Here is a 22,967-nt window from a genome sequence, read left to right on the forward strand (position 1 = left end):
TTTGAGCACTCACCTTTATCCCCTTTGCATTTGTACAATGACACTATGCATGCATTCCGCCAATCCTCAGGCACCTCATCATGAGTCATACATACATTAGATATCCTTAATAACCAGTCAACAACATAGTCACCCCCTTTTTTGATAAATTCCACTGCAATACCATCCAAACCCGCCGCCTTGCCAACTTTCATCTTCCGCAAAGCTTTCACTACCTCTTCTCTGTTTACTAAACCATTCTCCCTGACCCTCTCACTTCGCAAACCACCTCGACCAAAGCACCCTATACCTGCCACTCTATCATCTAACACATTCAACAAACCTTCAAATACTCACTCCATCTTTTCACATCACAATTACTTGTTATTACCTCCTCATTAGCCCCCTTCACCGATGTTCCCATTTGTTCTCTTGTCTTGCGCACTATATTTACCGCCTTCCAAAACATCTTTTTATTCTCCCGAAAATTTAATGATACTCTCTCACCCCAACTTTCATTTGCCCTCTTTTTCACCTCTTGCACCTTTCTCTTGACCTCTTGCCTCTTTCTTTTATACATCTCCCAGTCATTAGCATTCTCTCCCTACAAAAATCATCCAAATGCCTCTCTCGTCTCTTTCACTAATAGTCTTTCTTCTTCATCCTACCACTCACTACCCTTTCTGATCTGTCCACCTCCCACGTTTCTCATGCCACAAATATCTTTTGCGCAAGCCATCACTGATTCCATCAATAGATCCCATTCCTTCCCCACTCCCCTTACGTCCTTTGCTCTCACCTTTTTCTATTCTGCACTCAGTCTCTCCTGGTACATCCTCACACAAGTCTCCTTCCCAAGCTCACTTACTCTCACCACTGTCTTCACATCAACATTCTCTCTTCTTTTCTGAAAACCTCTACAAATCTTCATCTTCGCCTCCACAGGATAATGATCAGACATCCCTCCAGTTGCACCTCTCAGCACATTAACATCTAAGTCTCTCTTTCACGCGTTTATCAATTAACATGTAATCCAATAACACCCTCTGGCCATCTCTCCTATTTACATACGTATACTTATGTATATCTCTCTTTTTAAACCAGGTATTCCTAATCACCAGTCCATTTTCAGCACACAAATCTACAAGTTCCTCACCATTTCCATTTACAACACTGAACACCCCATGGATACCAATTATTCCCTCAACTGCCACATTACTCACCTTTGCATTCAAATCACCCATCACTATAACCCGGTCTCGTGCATTATAACTGCTAACACACTCACTTAGCTGCTCCCAAAACACTTGCCTCTCATGATCTTTCTTCTTATGCCCAGGTGCATAGGCACCAATAATCACTCATCTCTCTCCATCCACTTTCAGTTTTACCCATATCAATCTAGAGATTACTTTCTTACACTCTATTACATACTCCCACAACTCCTGTTTCAGGAGTAGTGCTACTCTTTCCTTTGCTCTTGTCCTCTCACCAACCCCTGACTTTACTCCCAAGACATTCCCAAACCACTCTTCCCCTTTATCCTTGAGCTTCATTTCACTCAGAGCCAAAACATTCAGGTTCCTTTCCTCAAACATACTACCTATCTCTCCTTTTTTCTCATCTTGGTTACATCCACACACATTTAGACACCCCAATCTGAGCCTTCGAGGAGGATGAACTCCTTCTTCTGTTCCCCTTTTAGAAAGTTAAATACAAGGAGGGGAGGGTTTCTCCCCTATCCCCAGGTACGGTAGTATCTCTAATAATCTACTCCAGAAGTTGACATATGGTTCATATAAGGCTAACAGGAAGGTAACTGTCTGGCATTTCACCGCTTCTATTTTTGTATGTAAGTGTAAGGTGTGTCAGTCCTGCGGTAGTATTCCATCCTGGGGAGATTTATTGAGAACATAAGTTAACTGTTTAATAGTCAGAATCAGAACTTGGACTTTATTAGTCTTGAACTATGTGTGTCAGTGCCTCTATGACTGTGACAAAAAATTGTGGTATCATGTGCGTTATTTACGAGCGTCTAGGAAATCGTGTTGCTCCTTTCTTGTGTTTAAGTTTTTATCATCTACATTGAGTTCTCATTCTCGATGAGTAGGAGTCCTATCTCATTCCTTATATGTTTCTTATCATTGGTATATCAAATTGTATTAGGAGAGAGAGAGAGAGAGAGAGAGAGAGAGAGAGAGAGAGAGAGAGAGAGAGAGAGAGAGAGAGAGAGAGATTACGTAGTCACTGTTTTTCCGCTCAATAATCTCCTTACCGGAATGAAAGGCAGAACCCGATGGAAGCGGTCCGCCATGATGTTTCTAGGATGGCTGTGCGATTTTCTTCATCTCCAAACGCAACCATAAAACTGTCTGTGGGGAAAGAAAATATCTTATGAGTTGGTTTATTAATACACAAAAATACATGAAGACATTAAAGTGGAAATGAAAACATGTCTTTTATTTTTTTCATTAGAATATTACAACACTTTAAAGTTATTGCAAAACTGCAAAGATTGAGTAAATGTTCTGGTCACTATAAAATACCATTATCAAATTGAACAGCAGACGGCCGGGAAAGACCTCAAGAGCTTGGGGAAGCAACTGCAACACAACATGAAGGAAAAAATAGTTCTCAGATCAACTCTTAACAAACTTACTGAGAAAGGCTTTCAATTGTCTGCGTCCAGGGGAAAGAATCGCTAATAAAGATAGGAAGAAAAAATGAATTTACCATAGAAGTAGAGAAAATGTGGACGATAGCAGAGAAACTAAACAATAATATACGAGAAATATTTGCTGAACTAATTCAAATCAAGAATCAAGTCGAAGATTATATAAGTACATCAAAATTGTTTGGAGGACGAAAGTGAGAGATCATAGAGAAAGAAAAAAAGAAAACAAAAGAAGGAAGAGAAATGGTAATCCTAAGAGGAAGGTGCAGGAGACACGAAAGGCAGAACTTACGGTAAGGTAACCATCAAGGTTCATCACAATATAAACGAATTTACTCTTCATGTACAGAAACCTTGGGATTGAAATCATACCCATATGTTTATACCTGGAAATGTAATAGATTGATATTTGAGATAGATCACATAGAAGAAAAGGAAGTGTTAAAGGACAAAAAGTTGACCTAAGAGAGAAGAAAAGTTGTGAAAGTGGCTACGCAACCTTAAACACTTGCGCCAAGGAGACAGAGCGTTAGGCCCGATTCCAAAACTTGTGTATAAAACAAAATTATTCAATTTTCATGAAATTGCCAACGAGGTCGTTGAAGGATGTGTGCCAACGTTAGGATATAATGAGATAAAATAAAAAGTTAAAGTCATGATTTAACGGGAGAAGAGAAACGTCAAGGGAACATAGGAGCACAGTATGGAAGAAATATGGTAAACACGGGGATACAACGGGGTCAGAAATTATTACGTCAGAGCAAACATGGAAGGAACAAGTGAAGTAGAGGAATCAAAACAGCTAAAGGAATTCAACAGACTTATAAAAAGTTGAATGTGAAGGTTAGGCGGTGCGGGTTGTATATGTTGGACGACCCGGAGGTGTCATCACCACTGACTAGCCAAGGGTCGGAAAGACCTTAGAAAGTACAAAAATGAATGATCATAAGGGGACAAGCTCATGTGCAACAACAACCCACTGAATTATGTCTGTAAAATCTGATTCAGTAACTAGCATTTCCTGTGCAGGAACTGTCATTTCACACTAAACAGGTACCATACTTACCAACGCAACCTCAGAAAACGTATTAGTTTTACATTCGATAATATCTGTAAAATTTATATGGATCACCAGAATGATACATTCACTTCTCCCTAAATGTAACATTAAGTTTCAGTTTGCACAACTTAAAACTGAGAGGCAGACGTGTAGGGCACACATAATAGGTTATTTATACAGATGAAAAAATAAAATCTTGCTATGTTAATGTGAAAAATTCTTTTAAAGACACTACGCTATCGTATCTTCAGATCTGCATAGCGGTAGCTTCACGTATCAATGATTCTGGTGATGATTAAATGCGCTATGTAGCCTCAATCATGACGAAGACAGACAAACAGACGGACAAATACAAAGACATACGTCTACTGCTTCGCAGAAACATATAATGAGAATGCTGGGAAGAACTAACATCAAACAATTTATAGGAAATACTTTCCTCGTAAATTATAGAATGACACAAAACTCAACTTACTAGTGTGTTCAGTTACCACCTGCCAGTCCATGTCATCTCTGTGACTCTGATACAGACCACAAGGCTCCGAGAACGTGCACCTGATATTCTCCTGTAAGAACAAGTTAACAGAAATTCGGTTTATCTCAAACCTGAATAAATTTTTTTGGGTATTTCAAGTTGTAAAACATCAGTCAATCAGACTAATACAAAGATAAGACAGACCGTTATGACAACGTCTTGTAATAAACCTAATAACAGGTTAAACCTACTCCAAGGATCTTGTGTAAAATGTGAGGTTGAGTCTTTGTCTGGTGTGAGGTAGAGTCTTCGTCTGGTGTGAGGTTGAGTCTTTGTCTGGTATGAGATTGAGTCTGTCTGGTGTGTGGTTAAATCTTTGCCTGGTGTGAGATTGAGTCTTTGCATGGTGTGAGGTTGAGTCTTTGTCTGATGTAAAAGAATTAAGTATAGGAAGTGGAGGTGCCTTGCAGGAGGAGACAGTGGTCGCGTGTATGGACTATATGAGCAACTCTGTGTTAGCCAGAGTAGATGACCGCAGGCAACACCTGACACGCATCTAACGGTGAAGAGATCATACGTGATTGTAATGTAAGGTTGTGTATACTTAAGACGAAATGTTGGAGTAAGTGATACTAAGAGTATGTTCATAGCAGTTATCTGAATATCAATGATTCTGTATTCAAATGTTTTTGAAAAGATACAAATCTAGCTTTACGGTAGGAATAAACTTCTGAATCATATGCACCAGATATGTAAATATCTGTACTTCTGTTTTGTTTCTTATTCCCCATATATCACCGTATGATTTACATTTGATGGTTGATCAGGTGTTGAGCAATGGCTGAAGGTGATATCGTCAACAGCAACGTCATACTGGGTGGCACTCCAATATGAAGCAAACTTTGTACTCTTCACTTCAACCTGTTCAGAAAGATAGTTAACAATACTGACCTAAAAGTTGTGCATATTTCATCTCTGTTTAAGTTTAAATACATAAAAGTTTGATGGTGCAGGAGGAAAAATAATTCCGTCTGAATAGAAACAAAATTCAAAGCCATGAAACTTTGACATGTTGCATGATGTATATCAAACTTATATACTAATTTACGTCATCTTACCGTGAAATGTGAGTTCTGTTCTCCAATAAAGATCTGACCCTGACGCCATTTCTGATTGAAGGAACATTGCAAAATTTTATTGGTTATCTGCACACGAAGGTCATCAGCCGTCCAAGCTGATACTGTGAGTGTTGGCTGGCCATCTTTACAGTAATACCAAAGAATCATGGTGCAGGCCAGGCCTGGCGGGACGAGGACTGGTGTCACCATTGTGGCCGTTGACTCTGGCACATCTGGAGGAAACATGAGTTATCATCAAATATCACTTCATCTCTGACAACATAATCGTGCATTCTCAACTCCTCTGTGGTAAACAGTGGACGAATTCTTCATACGGTATAAGAATTTCGGACAGACATTTCTTTTTTTGTATTGTTTCAAGAAGGACATATTCTTGATTTTTCAGCCCCATGTTATATAATCCGCAGGAAACAGAACACTTACAGTTTCATTTGTGTAATGAACACTGATATCTTAAAACTGAGTGGGTGAGATGATCCTGATTTTACATACAATAAAATCCGGTATTTCAGTCAAGAGTTAATAATCTATTTTCTATACAAAAATCAATCACTAAACTAACACTTTAGTTTCATAACTTAAGTTATATCTGTCATGGAAGGTGCAGGAGTGTGGAAGGTGCAGTAGCGTGGAAGGTGCAGGAGTGTGGAAGGTGCAGGAGTGTGGAAGGTGCAGGAGCGTGGAAGGTGCAGGAGTGTGGAAGGTGCAGGAGCGTGGAAGGTGCAGGAGCGTGGAAGGTGCAGGAGCGTGGAAGGTGCAGGAGTGTGGAAGGTGCAGGAGTGTGGAAGGTGCAGGAGCGTGGAAGGTGCAGGAGCGGGGAAGGTGCAGGAGTGTGGAAGGTGCAGGAGCGGGGAAGGTGCAGGAGCGTGGAAGGTGCAGGAGCGTGGAAGGTGCAGGAGCGTGGAAGGTGCAGGAGCGGGGAAGGTGCAGGAGTGTGGAAGGTGCAGGAGCGGGGAAGGTGCAGGAGCGTGGAAGGTGCAGGAGCGTGGAAGGTGCAGGAGCGGGGAAGGTGCAGGAGCGTGGAAGGTGCAGGAGCGTGGAAGGTGCAGGAGCGTGGAAGGTGCAGGAGCGTGGAAGGTGCAGGAGCGGGGAAGGTGCAGGAGTGTGGAAGGTGCAGGAGCGTGGAAGGTGCAGGAGCGTGGAAGGTGCAGGAGCGTGGAAGGTGCAGGAGCGTGGAGGTGCAGGAGCGGGGAAGGTGCAGGAGCGTGGAAGGTGCAGGAGCGTGGAAGGTGCAGGAGCGTGGAAGGTGCAGGAGCGTGGAAGGTGCAGGAGCGTGGAAGGTGCAGGAGCGTGGAAGGTGCAGGAGCGTGGAAGGTGCAGGAGCGGGGAAGGTGCAGGAGCGTGGAAGGTGCAGGAGCGTGGAAGGTGCAGGAGCGTGGGAAGGTGCAGGAGCGTGGAAGGTGCAGGAGCGTGGAAGGTGCAGGAGCAGGGAAGGTGCAGGAGTGTGGAAGGTGCAGGAGCGTGGAAGGTGCAGGAGCGTGGAAGGTGCAGGAGCGGGGAAGGTGCAGGAGCGTGGAAGGTGCAGGAGCGGGGAAGGTGCAGGAGCGTGGAAGGTGCAGGAGCGTGGAAGGTGCAGGAGCGTGGAAGGTGCAGGAGCGTGGAAGGTGCAGGAGCGTGGAAGGTGCAGGAGCGTGGAAGGTGCAGGAGCGTGGAAGGTGCAGGAGCGTGGAAGGTGCAGGAGCGGGGAAGGTGCAGGAGCGTGGAAGGTGCAGGAGCGTGGAAGGTGCAGGAGCGTGGAAGGTGCAGGAGTGTGGAAGGTGCAGGAGCGTGGAAGGTGCAGGAGCGTGGAAGGTGCAGGAGCGTGGAAGGTGCAGGAGCGTGGAAGGTGCAGGAGCGTGGAAGGTGCAGGAGCGTGGAAGGTGCAGGAGCGTGGAAGGTGCAGGAGCGTGGAAGGTGCAGGAGCGTGGAAGGTGCAGGAGCGGGAAGGTGCAGGAGCGTGGAAGGTGCAGGAGCGTGGAAGGTGCAGGAGCGTGGAAGGTGCAGGAGCGTGGAAGGTGCAGGAGCGTGGAAGGTGCAGGAGCGTGGAAGGTGCAGGAGCTGGGAAGGTGCAGGAGCGTGGAAGGTGCAGGAGCGTGGAAGGTGCAGGAGCGTGGAAGGTGCAGGAGCGTGGAAGGTGCAGGAGCGTGGAAGGTGCAGGAGCGTGGAAGGTGCAGGAGCGTGGAAGGTGCAGGAGCGTGGAAGGTGCAGGAGCGTGGAAGGTGCAGGAGCGTGGAAGGTGCAGGAGCGTGGAAGGTGCAGGAGCGTGGAAGGTGCAGGAGCGTGGAAGGTGCAGGAGCGTGGAAGGTGCAGGAGCGTGGAAGGTGCAGGAGCGTGGAAGGTGCAGGAGCGTGGAAGGTGCAGGAGCGTGGAAGGTGCAGGAGCGTGGAAGGTGCAGGAGCGTGGAAGGTGCAGGAGCGTGGAAGGTGCAGGAGCGTGGAAGGTGCAGGAGCGGGAAGGTGCAGGAGCGTGGAAGGTGCAGGAGCGGGGAAGGTGCAGGAGCAGGGAAGGTGCAGGAGCGTGGAAGGTGCAGGAGCGGGGAAGGTGCAGGAGCAGGGAAGGTGCAGGAGCGTGGAAGGTGCAGGAGCGTGGAAGGTGCAGGAGCGTGGAAGGTGCAGGAGCGTGGAAGGTGCAGGAGCGTGGAAGGTGCAGGAGCGGGGAAGGTGCAGGAGCGGGGAAGGTGCAGGAGCGGGGAAGGTGCAGGAGCGGGGAAGGTGCATGAGTGTGGATGGATTAATTCAGTTCTTTAACCAGGCATGGGCCCCATGGTTTGGTCGGCTGGTTGTCTGCTTGGCTTGTAGACTTATCACCTGCGCAGATCATCAGGCTGTCAACGTAAGGCTCCTCCACCGACCGAAAAATATCTAAAACCTCATCAGGCATCAAGGATCATCACACGACCACATGCATTCTTAAGAATTCTGAATAAGTTTATGTGGATATAAGAAAGTCTCCAGTTTATCTCAGGAAAACCTTGGAAGATCACCCTGGCGTCTGATCTTGTTTCTGAGAAGATAAACAAGCGTTATGTAAAGATCAACCGTTCTCCAAAGTTTCCTGGAAAAATTATGTATGAAGAGTACAAGACATCACACGCAAGGATTCCATAACCCATGATTTGGTGGTGGAACTGGACGGTGGTTAGGGCTGAATCCAAGGAATTTCACGAGGGAAGTGGCACATAGGCAGTAGCCTTTGTGCCAGGTCTGTTTCATCACCTTTTTCCTGGTAAATCGAGTCATTAAATCCTGAAAAGCACTCATGATAAGGATCACGTTCTCGGCGATCTTCATCAAAGGAAACAAGATACTGCTCGTCCAGACTGAGTTCGTGGCTCTGATCCCAGCTGCCTCTAGGTAACAAATCGGCCTCTGTGGCAGAGTGATCCATTCATCCTCCTGAGAATTCTCTCTTGATAACAAGATTCTTCGACAGTGATGGTTGATCCTAGCATCATCATGGACAGTAGTCCTAGACCTCAATAGAGCATCAACCTAAACGCTGCAAACTCCATGTAGTTAAAACAATTGAAAAGTTTTCATTTTTCTCGATGTCATTAAGGTAAAAAGGCAGAAATATCATCCACCGTTTTAGTGAGAGGAAGAGAGCGACATGAACTTTGGTCATGAAACACTGAACGCAGTTGTTGTCTATTAAAAGCTTCAAAATAGTCAGAGAAGAACAGATACAAAATAATGAATCCTTCCCTGCTGATACACCAACAACTCTGAGCTTTCCTCCACAATTCTGCTTCCGTGTGACCTTCATGAGTGCGTCAGTTCCGTCCCAAGTTCGATGGGTCTGCCTATATCGTTGGTGGGTTGCATGTTTTCTATGTTGAACCTCCGTATCAGAGCTGTGCAATGGTCTTGTAGGATACTTCATAACATTTTGTTTTGTTATCCCTCAAGAGATTCTTGAAGCTACCTTATGTGGTGGCTTGGTGTCTGTGCCTTTACTACTAGTTTGCCAGACTAGGGCTAACATCTCAGTGTTGCGACTATAATGCTCAATAGGTGGATGTAGCCTCGAGTGAGAGACGTGCCTACAGTCCCTCTCGATAGGAGAAGCTGGTCATCATGCTTGCTGGCTGTATACACCTGATCTTCCCAGTGTAATTGGATACGGTTGTGATGATAGATGGCTACATCCTGCTCTATCAGATATTTTCGCTCGATATGAAAAGCCATAAGTCTAAATATTCAACATCATTTATATATATATTTGCATTTCAACAAGTGCTTTTTTTTGGTTTTACGGATTTAAATCTTCTACTGAAGATATTGATGTTAAGACTTTACCTTTAAGAGTCATCTTTAAACCCTTTTAGTTTACAGAAAGAAAATCTTTCTTTTCTTTTTCATTCCTAATAATGGAAAACTTCACAATGTCTATCATGTTCTTCAAAAGTAAACGACACTGTTAAAACAAAGAAGCAACAAATTTAAAGGCTGTCAAGAAAACAAAACATCCTTCAGAATAAAAAAAATTTCAACAAAAGTGAAATTGCCACATGAAGCACAGTGGACTGAGGGTCAATAGTCAAAATAATCCCGGAACAGACAGCCACGAAATACTGCTGAAGCAAGCACTATACCTGGGTTCGTTAGGTTGTTAACTTAGAGCGAACGCCAAGATTCCAAGCGTGGCTCAATCCGCAGTTATGATTAGCAAATTTTCAGCGACAAACAAACTCTCGCCAGAGTTAGTCTTCTGATGTTCCCATCTAAAGAAATTAGGAGTTCAGGATATTAACAGTGTCCTCCAGCAGATAATCTCGTCATAGACCACAAGGTCTTTTCTTTGATATCTCCAAGTATAACCACAGCTCTGTTGTGGCTCCATAAAGACCAATGTTATGTGGAATCACAGAGATTCTCCCTTGGTAAAGACCAATATAATGAGCATTCACATAGAGTCTTTTACGATAATGACAAGTGTCAGGAGGAATCACAAAGATTCTTCTAATGTGCAGACCAATGTTATGAGGAACCACAAATGTTCTACCTCGGTATAAAGGCTCCTATATATCTCCAGCGTACACTGCACGGGTTATGGGAGCCTTGTGCATCGAGGTCTGCCTTCTGATTTCTTATCCTTGGACAAATGGTGACGAGAAGATCTTGAATTAATCAGAAGTTTTGCGGGATACCAACAACAATGAAAGCCTTTGGATGACACCTTTCAGATCAGTTCTTCTGGCTTGTACAAAGGAATTCAACCACAAACAGACCAAGCATAACAACACCACTGATAATCAAAATATTCAGTTAAGAAAACGGTAATGACTCAGTTCAACAACAAGAGTCAATATGAATACCTGTGAGTCTTGCTGGGGCCCACATGTAGTAGCCTTCTCCAATACTGGTATGGTCAAAGGCTGGAGCTGTACCGTTGGGATACTGAGCATCAGCAGCTTTAACCCGTGACCAGGAATAGACAGTGTCACTAACATCCTGCCAACCTCCAGCATCCCTCTCGAAGGTTGTAGTGCCACACATACGCTCGTCGTTATTGCCTGGACAGTCCGTTTTGAAGTCACACACCTTTAAAGACACAAATTCCTTTATACATCATATACGTATAGGTTGTAGGGAGAGGAATATACACCTATCACCAACAGACAATCCAGCCAGAGTTTTAGTAAAGTATAACTTAAAGTGTCTTTAAGTAAAAGAAAAAAGGTCAGTAATCTTATGACCAAGAATATATGTAAAGTGACAACATATGAAAACGGATGTTATATCAAAAGGAAAATCATGTAGGGATCAAATCTTTTTGTTGTGCTAGAAAGTTTACAAATTGGGAAAGTCATATACACGTCACTGTCTATATAGTCAATATGATTACTTATAGGACTTGTAGGACCAGAGTTTGTCTCGTTATCTGATAGTTCTGTCACTAAACATCCAAGTCTTCAAGAAATCATCCTATATGTTTACTTTTCTTTTGATTTGGTAAGTTTCCTGTGTTTACTACGCTGTTGATAAAGATATGATTTTTTATATCACTTTTGACACTTCTCTTTCCTAACTTCTTGTTATGATCTTTTGCCATGGAATTTCTTTCGTCTTTGATAAACAGTATCAACATCAATTTACCTTAATGATAATTTATTGGTAGTTAACTTGTAACCTCTTGTCAATTTTCTACTTATATGGACAGACGTAGAGCTTCCTCTTTCTCAGTTTATTCCATTTAGTTCAGGAACCTATCAAGCTGTAATCATTAGGGTCTTTTATAGCAGCTTCTCACGTGAGATCAATCAGATGAAGCATACTCAAGTTTTGGTTGGCTAGATGTTGCATACATCTTCATATCTCACTGTTGCACTTGAAGGTAAGCGTAACAATAAACAAAATGTTCCTCATATGGCCATCTGTTGGTAAGTCTAGTCTGAGGTCAACTAGATTTCTTTCCTGGCTCATCTTCAAAAAAAGAATTACCAGTATAAAACTTGCTTTCTGATTTCTTCATCCTTTGTCCTTATTACTTTAAATCTTCCAGGGTTAAATTTCATTAGCCGTTCGTCAAACATTACATTCTCTTTTACTTCATACTTGTCTTATCATTTTAGTATCATCAGCAAACATACTTGAGAATGATTCAGTATCACTTGTTAAATCATCATCGCTGATCAGCACTGGAGCCTAACCGACACCACTCGTCACCCCAGCAACCCAGCTCCAAGTCGCTTCCCCGACGTGTGATCTCTCTCCCCCAGTTAGACAGCGGGTACTCCCGTTAGGCGGGACTCCCTTAACACCACCATGGAAATCTAATTTCATCTTTAGTTCTCTTCGGAGAACAGACTAAGGCCCTTTAGGAAACCAATAATACACATTCTAACATCTGCCACCTCATCCCCTTGCGCCCCACCTCTTTTCTTTGCAGTGGCAGGAACCCAACCTTTAGCAGTCTCCTGAAAATGAGTTGTAATGTAGTATTTCCACTGACTATGTTCAACTGGGTAAGAGTTTACCTTAAGTCTTGTGGGAGTTATTTGTGGGGGTACTTGGCTATCAGAACGGTACGAGGAAGGAGTTCTTCACTCGTTGGGGTCCATCTCTTGAAATAAATGCCAGCAGCATCATGTGTTCCCAGGCTACTAACTTCAGCTGATATGACGAGAAGTGTTTTCTCCAACAAGTTATGACTGCCTATGTGTGAGCCGATAAACAAAGCTATGAATGTAAACAAAGAGATAAAGATAGCAAAAAGATATTTCTTGAAAGAATGTTCTGTCATATCAAAGAAACTAGATGCACTCACCTGGTCATTTGGAATACATGTCTTAACGAAATATTCCTCGTCACACAGGAAGAATCCATCATCACAAGGGCCTTTGGTGGTCGTTATAAATGGTGGTGGTTTGGGCGTGGCAGGATTTTCTTTACATGCAGGAGTTAAAGAGATGTCGTCAACACCAACTGACCCCCACTCCTGTATTTCTCCCTCCAGTTCAAACTAAAAGCGATTCATGGCATTAATCATGTGTGGATACACATTATACTTGTGTTTGTTTGTGTGTGTGTGTGTGTGTGTGTGTGTGTGTGTGTGTGTGTGTGTGTGTGTGTGTATAATTACCTGCTTATGATTGCATACTTGAACAGTACGTGGAAGGCGGTGGTGGGATGGAGAGGAACATGCACACTCGACCCAAGAAGTATGCTTACCCCAACCTAGCCAATCCACTGATTTTCAGTATGAACACCAACTCTTGTTGTCTCGGTAAGTTTGGCAAGCGGGAATGCGAGACCCATCTCTTTATACTATTCGCACCTCCTTTATATACAGCTTTTGTCATGAGATTACAAAAGTAATTGAGATGAATCATTCTTGCTTTAAAACAATCCAGTTTCAATTATGTGTTTTGTTGAGCGCACACCGGAAAACATACCACTGTGGATGAGCTACCGTATATGCAACTATCGCAGGCAGTGAACACATATACTTTAACAGTTGCTCGCCTGATAACCTGAACGTATCAGATCATTTTCTTAATCTTCGTTTTACAGACATATACCACGCATCCAGACACGCGACAACCGTTACGAACTCTATCTCTGAGACACGGCAAAATTCACCCTTATCTATGTAATAAGTAAGGACATTTTTGTGGGGTGTCCAATTATGGGGCCTCAGCTCAAACTTGCCTCTGATACAACTCATTCATTTTGTTATAACGTGAGCACTTACACACTCGGTACTCAGAGAAATCCTTTTATTCACCATTCTTTTACTGCTGGAAGGACTTCATACTACCTCTGATCTGGTTTTTATGACCTTTTGTTATTCTCTCTATGCTAATGCGAAAAAGACTGTTCACTCTTGCTATTCTTAATTTCATTCAGAAACTTTGTGATTAGCAGTTATGTCTCTTCTTACCGACTGCAGGAGAACTGTTATCTCTTACCCCCTTCCTTATAACCGATATATCATATCATAAGGTAACATCAAACCTCCTGTATTAGGTCGACATACTTCTAGTTAGGTGACCAGACGTAAAGGCACAAATGTTAACTAACATTTAACATGTTGTCAATACTTTATTGAATATTTTCTTATCCATATACCTTAATCAGACTTTACCATCAACCAACAATAGTCTGCCTTCTTATCATTTCTTGTTGTTATGAAATACGTATATGTCCTGTACCTACAGGGAACTAACTCCACACTCATAGGGCCCCATCTCTTCAACGTTCTCTGCTGCATACTTTAACCTTTCATACTGCTGCATAATGTCCACTTGCAAATTTTCATTATTCAATTTACTGAATTCATTAATAACTTTTGTAATATAAAAGTATTTCTTTACGTCTTTCTTAACAAGTTTCTTGCTTAATCATGTTTTGGTCTCTGGTTGTTCTATATTATCATCTGAGAACTGTTCACCGCTGACGTCATCAAAGTGAATTAGTGTAATCATCAAACAAGTAAGGACTTATATGTTAATCACACGCACGCACGCACACACACACACACACACACACACACACACATATGAATGTTTCTTCATCTTTATACTTGAATGGTATTCTAATACTTGCCAACAGACAGTTTGTGTCCACTTTACCAAAGTGGGACTCTGGCGACTGTCAGCTCCCCAGTCCCTCGCACACACATATTCCTGCTGCTTGTTTACTGCTGTAATATATAAGTCATACCGAGGAATTCTTTCACGGTCTCTTATTTTCATTAATCTACCCTTGTACTTCGTCTCAGGTTTGATTTCCTCCTCAGCTTTTACCGAGCCGTTTTTTTTTCTGGCTCAAGACAGTAAGATCAACTTTCTCGTGCTCTGCATCTTGCATGACGAGTCTTATTTCCAAACTTTTGGAAGTTCAAGTAAGATCAAGGACTGTAGGCCTTCTTCCCCTCCCTTTAGTGTGTGCCTGCTCAATGTACATGTTGTGCGTACACAGGTATGTGCATTAGCGTATGAGCGTATAACAAATCGAACATACAGGGTTATGTAACTGTTTTTAGAAAACTTATGTATGAATAACTGGTAAGTTGTACTTACATAGAAAGATTCCTCAAAAGAATATGACTTTGAGAAACGCTGCCAGTAGAACATCTCTTCTTCGTAAGACTGAAGAGGAACCTCAGATATTATGGCTCCATTCTCGAATGATCGCACACGTATGTGCAATTTTGTCGATGTTGCTCCTGACACAGCGTGGTACAGGCGAATCTGAAGACATAGGAATGAATATACTAATACACACACACACACACACACACACATATATATATATATATATATATATATATATATATATATATGTTTGTAGTATGTTTGAGGAAAGGAACCTGGATGTTTTGGCTCTGAGTGAAACGAAGCTCAAGGGTAAAGGGGAAGAGTGGTTTGGGAATGTCTTGGGAGTAAAGTCAGGGGTTAGTGAGAGGACAAGAGCAAGGGAAGGAGTAGCACTACTCCTGAAACAGGAGTTGTGAGAGTATGTGATAAAATGTAAGAAAGTAAATTCTAGATTAATATGGGTAAAACTGAAAGTTGATGGAGAGAGATGGGTGATTATTGGTGCATATGCGCCTGGGCATGAGAGATCATGAGAGGCAAGTGTTCTGGGAGCAGCTGAATGAGTGTGTTAGTGGTTTTGATGCACAAGACCGGGTTATAGTGATGGGCGATTTGAATGCAAAGGTGAGTAATGTGGCAGTTGAGGGAATGATTGGTATACACGGGGTGTTCAGTGTTGTAAATGGAAATGGTGAAGAGCTTGTAGATTTATGTGCTGAAAAAGGACTGGGATTGGGAATACCTGGTTTAAAAAGAGAGATATAAATAAGTATACGTATGTAAGTAGGAGAGATGGCCAGAGAGCGTTATTGGATTACATGTTAATAGATAGGCGCGCAAAAGAGAGACTTTTGGATGTCAATGTCCTGAGAGGTGCAACTGGAGGGATGTTTGATCATTATCTTGTGGAGGCGAAGGTGAAGATTTGTAGAGGTTTTCAGAAAAGAAGAGAGAATGTTGGGGTGAAGAGAGTGGTGAGAGTAAGTGAGCTTGAGAAGGAGACTTGTGTGAGAAAGTACCAGGAGAGACTGAGTACAGAATGGAAAAAGGTGAGAACAAAGGACGTAAGGGGAGTGGGGGAGGAATGGGATGTATTTAGGGAAGCAGTGATGGCTTGCGCAAAAGATGCTTATGGCATGAGAAGGGTGGGAGGTGGGCAGATCAGAAAGGGTAGTGAATAGTGGGATGAAGAAGTAAGATTATTAGTGAAAGAGAAGAGAGAGGCATTTGGACGATTTTTGCAGGGAAATAATGCAAAAGACTTGGAGATGTATAAAAGAAAGGGGCAGGAGGTCAAGAGAAAGGTGCAAGAGGTGAAAAAGAGGGCAAATGAGAGATGGGGTGAGAGAGTATCATTAGATTTTAGGGAGAATAAAACGATGCTTTGGAAGGAAGTAAATAAAGTGTGTAAGACGAGGGAACAATTGGGAACTTCAGTGAAGGGGGCTAATGGGGAGGTGATAACAAGTAGTGGTGATGTGAGAAGGAGATGGAGTGAGTATTTGAAGGATTGTTGAATGTGTTTGATGATAGAGTGGCAGATATAGGGAGTTTTGGTCGAGGTGGTGTGCAAAGTGAGAGGATTAGGGAAAATGATTTGGTAAGCAGAGAAGAGGTAGTAAAAGCTTTGCGGAAGATGAAAGCCGGCAAGGCAGCGGATTTGGATGGTATTGCAGTGGAATTTATTGTAAAGGGGGGTATGAATTATTTACACGTGTATATATGTATATGTCTGTATGTATATATATATATATATATATATATATATATATATATATATATATATATATATATATATATATATATATATATATATACATATACATATATATATATATATATATATATATATATATATCATACTTAGCTGTTTCTCGCATTAGTGAGATAGCACCAGAAGAAGAAGAAGAAGAAGAAGAAGAAGAAGAAAGGCCACATCCGCTTACATCCATATCCATTCTTTAGCTGTCATGTGTAATGCACCAAAATCACAGCTCTCTCCACATCTAACCCCCACAAACCTTTCCAAAGTTTACCCCGGATGCTTCACATGCCTTGGTTCAATTCAATGACAGCACGTCGACCCTATAATACCAAACCGTCCCTTTCACTCTATCTTGTGCACGCCTATCACCCTTCAGCATGTTCAGACTCTGAGCACTTTAAATCTTTTTCACTCCATCCTTCTACCTCCAGTTTGGTCACCCCGCTTCTCCTCGCTCCCTTCACTTCTGACACACATAACCTTTTTGTCAACCTTTCCTCACTCATTCTCTCCATATTTCCATGCCACTTCAGCACACCTGCGCTTTTAACCACACACTTTTCATTACCACACATCTCTCTTACCCTTTATTACTTACTCGATCAAACCGCCTCACACCACATATTGTCCTCAAACATTTCATTTCCAACGCATCCACCCTCTTCCGCACAACCTTATCTATAGGTCGTACCTCACATCCATGCAATACTGTATAAGGAGTATGTACGAGAAGGAAGAGAGGAGAATGAGGGGTTCCAAGTGAAGATTGGTCTGCGGTACGGATGTGTGATGTCCCCATGGTTGTTTGATTTGTTTATCGATAGGTTGGTGAAGGACGTAAATGCGAGAATTTTGGAGAAAAGGGCGAGTTTACAGGCTGTGAGGGATGAAAATGCCTGGTGAGTGAGTCAGTCGATGTTTACTGATCATACAGCACTGGTGGCAGATTCGAGTGAGAAACTGTAAAAGCTTGTAATCGTGGCTGGAAGAGTGTGTGAAAGGAGGAAGTTGAGAACAAATGTGAATAAAGGCAAGATTATAAGGTTTATCAGAGTTGAGGGACAGACTAGTTGCGATGTGAGTTTGAATGAAGAAAACTGGAGGAACTGAATGTTTTAGTAATCTGGGAGTGAACATGGCAATGAATGGAACCATGAAGCGGAAGAGAGTCATAGGGTGTGTGGGGGGGCGAACGTTCTAGGAACACTGAAAACGTATCGGAAGGAAGAACGTTATGTAGGAGGGAAAATTAGGTATATTTGAAGGTATAGTAGTTACAACAATAACATATTGATGCGACGCATGGGCTATAGATAAGTATGAACGAAGGAAGGTGGATGTGATGGAAATCAAATGTTTGAGGACAATATGTGATGTGAGGTGATTTAAATAAGTAATGAAAGGGTAAGAGAGATGTGTGGTAATGAAAAGAGTGTGGTCAGTAGAGCTGGAAAGGGTGTGTTGAAATAGTTTGCACACAGGGATAGCATGAGCGAGGAAAGGTCGACAAAGGGGATATATTTGTCTGAAGTGGAGGAAACAAGAACAGGGAGAAGGAAGAATGGAGTGAAAAAGATTTTGAGGGTGAAAGGCGTGCGTGGGATAGTGAATTGGAACAATGTGGTATACTGAGGTCGACGTGCAGTTAATGCATTCAACAAGAGCATGTGAAACCTCCAAGGTAAAACATAGAAAAGTTCTGTGGATCCTGGTTGTGGTTAGGGAGCTGTGCTTTCAGCGCGTTAAACATGACTGTTAGAGAATGGATATGAGCGGATGTGGTCTTTCTTCTGCTCCTGGAGCTAACTCGTGATTACTATTTGATGCATAGTGTGATTACTATTTGTGATACATAGATTATGATTAAGATTTGTGTTACATAGAGTGTAATTACTGTTTGTGATGCATAGAGTGTGATTAATATTTGTGTTAGAGTGTGATTACTATATCTTTCATGTTGAAGGCTTCAGTCACGGACAAAAGTCCACATCAAGGTCGGGCCTTAATTGAGATACAGAGAGAATCATGAAACGTTAAAAGAAAAGACAAGGGAAAGTATTTACGAATCTTTAGTGGGAATATTATTTGTGTTGCATATATAGTTATCATTATTTGTGTTACATAAAGCATGTGATTACAATTTGTGTTATATATAAGGTGATTACTATTTGCTACATATACCGTGTGATTACAGTTTGTGTTACATATAAAGTGATTACTATTTGTGTTACATATAGTGTGATTACAATTTGTGTTACATATAGAGTGATCACTATTTTTGTTACATATAGCGTGTGATTACAATTTGTGTTACATATAAAGTGATTATTATTTGTGTTACATATAGTGTGATCACCATTTGTGTTATAGTACAAATTCTATTTGTGCTAGGGGAAGAGAGCGTTTCTCGTGTTGCCCCATCTCTAAACTTTGTAGATATGTATCATGTCTATATTCTTTTATGTGTAAACACACACACACACATGCGTACACCAACCTATGTCATGATAAGCCTCAAGGGTAGGGTGAACAACTGGGTTGGAAGTGGGCCAAGCGCCATTTCCAGGACTCAGAGTCATGCTCGCCCGACCCTGGACTAACTCATGGTCAACAATGCTAGCCACCACATCATGTTGACCCACGTGTATGTGTGTGACTGATATTTGTGATTATTATTTTATCTTACGGGGAGAGAGGTTTGCATTCTTCTTGCTCCGTCTCTTTACCTTGTACATGTGCACCATATCTTTACTTTTATGATTGTGCGCGCAAACACACAAGCCAGTTTAAGCCACGTATCGACCAGCGATGTGAACAAGCTGAGCACCAGGGTTGGAGGTAAGCTGACTCCCACGTTTACTATCCGAACTCCTGCAAATCAGACTCCAGGCCTGCCACGTGTTGAGTCATTGTGTGTGTGTGTGTGTGTGTGTGTGTGTGTGTGTGTGAGAGAGAGAGAGAGAACAAGGAAGTAGTATTCTTATCTAAACAAGTTTGTGCTGCTCTCTTGTATATTGAAGAAGAAAGAAATATTTTTCTGAGATATTGAAGTATTCATAGTAACACAATATTCTTTTTAACACGAAGGATATTACTATTAACCTGACAGCCATCGGAGGGTAGTAGGATTGGGCTGATAATTCTGGCAGTGGTTGGGAAGTCTGCAGCCACTACCACAATATAACCATCAGCAGTGTTGACGGTATGGTCTCTGAAGGGTGGCCTCCTGCTGTCTCGCGCCTGAGTCAGGTTGAAAGATGCTGTTCCTCTCCAACCACACAGATTGTCATCTTCAAAAGTGCATCTCAAAGGATAATCCTCTGGGAAAATTGTAGAGAAGAATTCCAATATAAATCCATGATTACTTAATAGTAATGAATGATAGAAGAGTAAATACGTTAATAGTAATTACAGAACTACCTCATCTATAATAAATGTATAGATTTCTATATGTAGCCTTGTAGAGCTAGATCACAAAAAAAAATGAATGAATTATAATATTTTGCCTAACACTAAAGACAATATACAGGTATTGTACCTGACACAGAAGACAGTATTATTTACATAGATTTGTCCTCTTGTTATATCCATATTGAGATCTTGTATCACTTTGTATTGTTCATGAACATAGATTGAAATACAAGAAGAAACTAATTTACTGAGAGATCTGGCAACATGAAGTAACAGAACCACAGATTTTTAACTCACATTATCCAGTACTTACCACAACTGGCTTCATCTGTATAGTCTCCACAGTCATCAGTGAAGTCACACAAAGCTTCAGCCGGAGAACAAGCCTGGTTTTCACACATGATGTATCCAGCAGGTAGCTCACTGCACACAGGAGGAGAATTACAGTTTGAGAATTCCATCTCGTCAACTGCTATCATCTCTAATGGATCTCCAGAACTTGATGCTTCAATCAACACTCGGTACGAAGAAGGAATACGTCCAACGGGAAGTTCCAGTGTCTGCCATTGTTCAATGTGGCTTTGAGCTCTGAACAGTATGGTCAAGTCTGACCCTCCATGTTCCAGATACACGTTTAATTTGGGACCTTTTACAGAAAAAGATAAAAACAATCAGATTACCTTCAGGTAAAGAGAACAAAATGTACATTATTAAAGATTTCATGAACACAGTAGTTGATTATGGTGAATGCTCTTTCTTAATCCCCCTAAACTGTAACATCAAAGGAAAATAAGAAGCAATGTGCAATAACAAAAGTCTATGAAGAAAATTACATTAATGATTAGAAACATCTATAATAAAAGTAAGTTCCTCATTGCTAACTAGTTTCTGTAAAGTCTGTCTTCTGTTCTGAAAAAAGATAATCAAAGAACGTAAAGCAAGTTAGGATACTTTATCTTCTCTTATCATAAGTATGGTAAGACTTGCTGGAAATATTTTGCACCAATAAACCCCAATTTTTATGTTTTCTCTTTTCTTGATACGGATACACTGTACTAATTTATGGCCTTTGAAAATTATGGCAACATTGCATCTCTGCTTTGGCTCTGCATCATATGTGATCATATAGAAAAGACGTAAATTCTCCTGGCATCACTCCTAATACACCTCCAGATATTTTGAAGCGCCTGACAATAACCATGATATAATCGTACGAGACAGATTATAATTAGACTGGAGGAAACTTAACGAACGTTCGACAAACCAGGGAGTGGAAGAGTTCGTTATGGTAATCATCTTCACATCTCTCACTTCCACATTCTTTGATAGACAGACAGATGATAGAAAAGAAGTGAATATATGCACGTAAAGAGATAATGACTCAGCAGCGTTCTGTGTGCACTATCTATATGTCTTTTTACTTGATTAAAGAAAACATTTAATTGAAATATTGTAGTCAGTATATCATGCTCTTGATCAGTCGGTGATGCAAAATGGATTCGTAGCAAAAGTGTATGACCATACACAATTAACTTGTCGTCTGTGAATGTAAAGGAAACAGTGGTCTCTCTAGTTGTCTGATAATAATGTTATGATCAATATGTGATAAATACAGTTATCCCATTATGAAGAAAGAAAGACTTACATCACAAACATAAGAAATGCTACAATCCACCGAGTGAGGCTGCTTTGTGGTTATGGTGAACAAATGACTAACTAAAATGAACGTCTGCTTCAGCTACAGGAACTGTTGTTTTTTATTCAAATACTTTACGATGCTTCTCTTGTGTTCATAATCCTGGTGATGTGCAGAAGCATGTTGTAATCAGTACATCACAAATGTCTAATTCTTTTTAAGACGTGAATTAGGATTATGCGAATATTTTCACGAGATAAGACTTTTAGGAGGAATAGAAAGGTAAAATACTTCTTCCTCTCACTTGTGTATATATTGTGAGTATGTCAAAACATACAGTTTATACTTACCAGGTTCCTCGAGAGCAGACAGTATGTAGTCCATGAGCAGTGTACAGGTGTGATGTGCTGGCTGTAGAACACGTGTCAGGAGGCGTGGCTGGTTGAATACAAGACCTTCTTTCTCTTTTACTTCCATGCGCGAGATATGAGGATCCTCTGGGATTCCAATTTCTTGGAAAAAAGTAAAAAGGTTGGGATACGTCTCTTTCAAAGTTATGAAATTCTACAGTTCACCATGATAAGATCATAGTGAGTGAGGATATCTAAGCACAAGATATATACAGAAAAAAATAAGAGAGGAGATAAGTATTAAACCTGTCAAATCAACAATGTTTATCATTCATATAAGCAAGTTGGTATCTGTCATACCAGCCTGGAGCCTACGCCACCATAGGTGTGTGTTATCTTCTGAGGTTTCAACGCTTCTCCAGCCACAAGTATCTTCAGAGAAGTCACACGTGCCACACCACCTCTCATCTTCTTCATGGATGCATTCAGGATTGTAATTACACACCTGACGTGAAAGTAGACCAAAAGTCAATTTCTGATGTTGCTCAGTAGCTGCCGGTAATATATCTAACATCAAATTCAATTTAAGACAAAGATTTCTGTCGACAAAAGTGGTGTCAACATTTGAATGTTAACGCTCTGGTCGGGCACGGGTAAAGGCATATATTTGTAACGACAGGCAGGTGGTCATGCCTAAGGTATAACATTATTCATTTTGTATCATGTGCATCTCCGAAATCAACTTGAAAGCAATTTGCTTTACTTAACCACAGTCAACTAAGTTTCCAGCCACATCACAGACCGTTATGATTCTTACAATTACTACGTGCAGACTCTGCCGTCTGCTCTCTGGTTACAGATATTGTGTAAGATATTCTCAGACGAGTTATGTAACTACCTGCACCCATGAGAAGCCATTCTCCTTGCAGTGGGAGTTGTAAAGGTCAGGTGAAGG

At 41.7% G+C, this 22,967-nt stretch overlaps 1 protein-coding gene across 1 annotated transcript in view; it reads right to left on the reverse strand.

Moving 5' to 3' along the window:
* The window catches only part of LOC139750148 (MAM and LDL-receptor class A domain-containing protein 1-like), a 308,596-nt gene that overhangs the window by 154,643 nt on the left and 130,986 nt on the right, over positions 1-22,967 (reverse strand). The window contains 11 exon segments of the mRNA XM_071664474.1: positions 2,255-2,351; positions 4,189-4,279; positions 4,999-5,109; positions 5,307-5,539; positions 10,624-10,849; positions 12,576-12,770; positions 14,833-15,003; positions 19,718-19,935; positions 20,340-20,672; positions 22,013-22,174; positions 22,373-22,517. Of these exon segments, the coding sequence (XP_071520575.1) occupies positions 2,255-2,351; positions 4,189-4,279; positions 4,999-5,109; positions 5,307-5,539; positions 10,624-10,849; positions 12,576-12,770; positions 14,833-15,003; positions 19,718-19,935; positions 20,340-20,672; positions 22,013-22,174; positions 22,373-22,517 (1,982 nt within the window).

The sequence above is a fragment of the Panulirus ornatus genome, chromosome 9 (assembly GCF_036320965.1).
Source record: "Panulirus ornatus isolate Po-2019 chromosome 9, ASM3632096v1, whole genome shotgun sequence".
Lineage (NCBI taxonomy): Eukaryota > Metazoa > Arthropoda > Malacostraca > Decapoda > Palinuridae > Panulirus > Panulirus ornatus.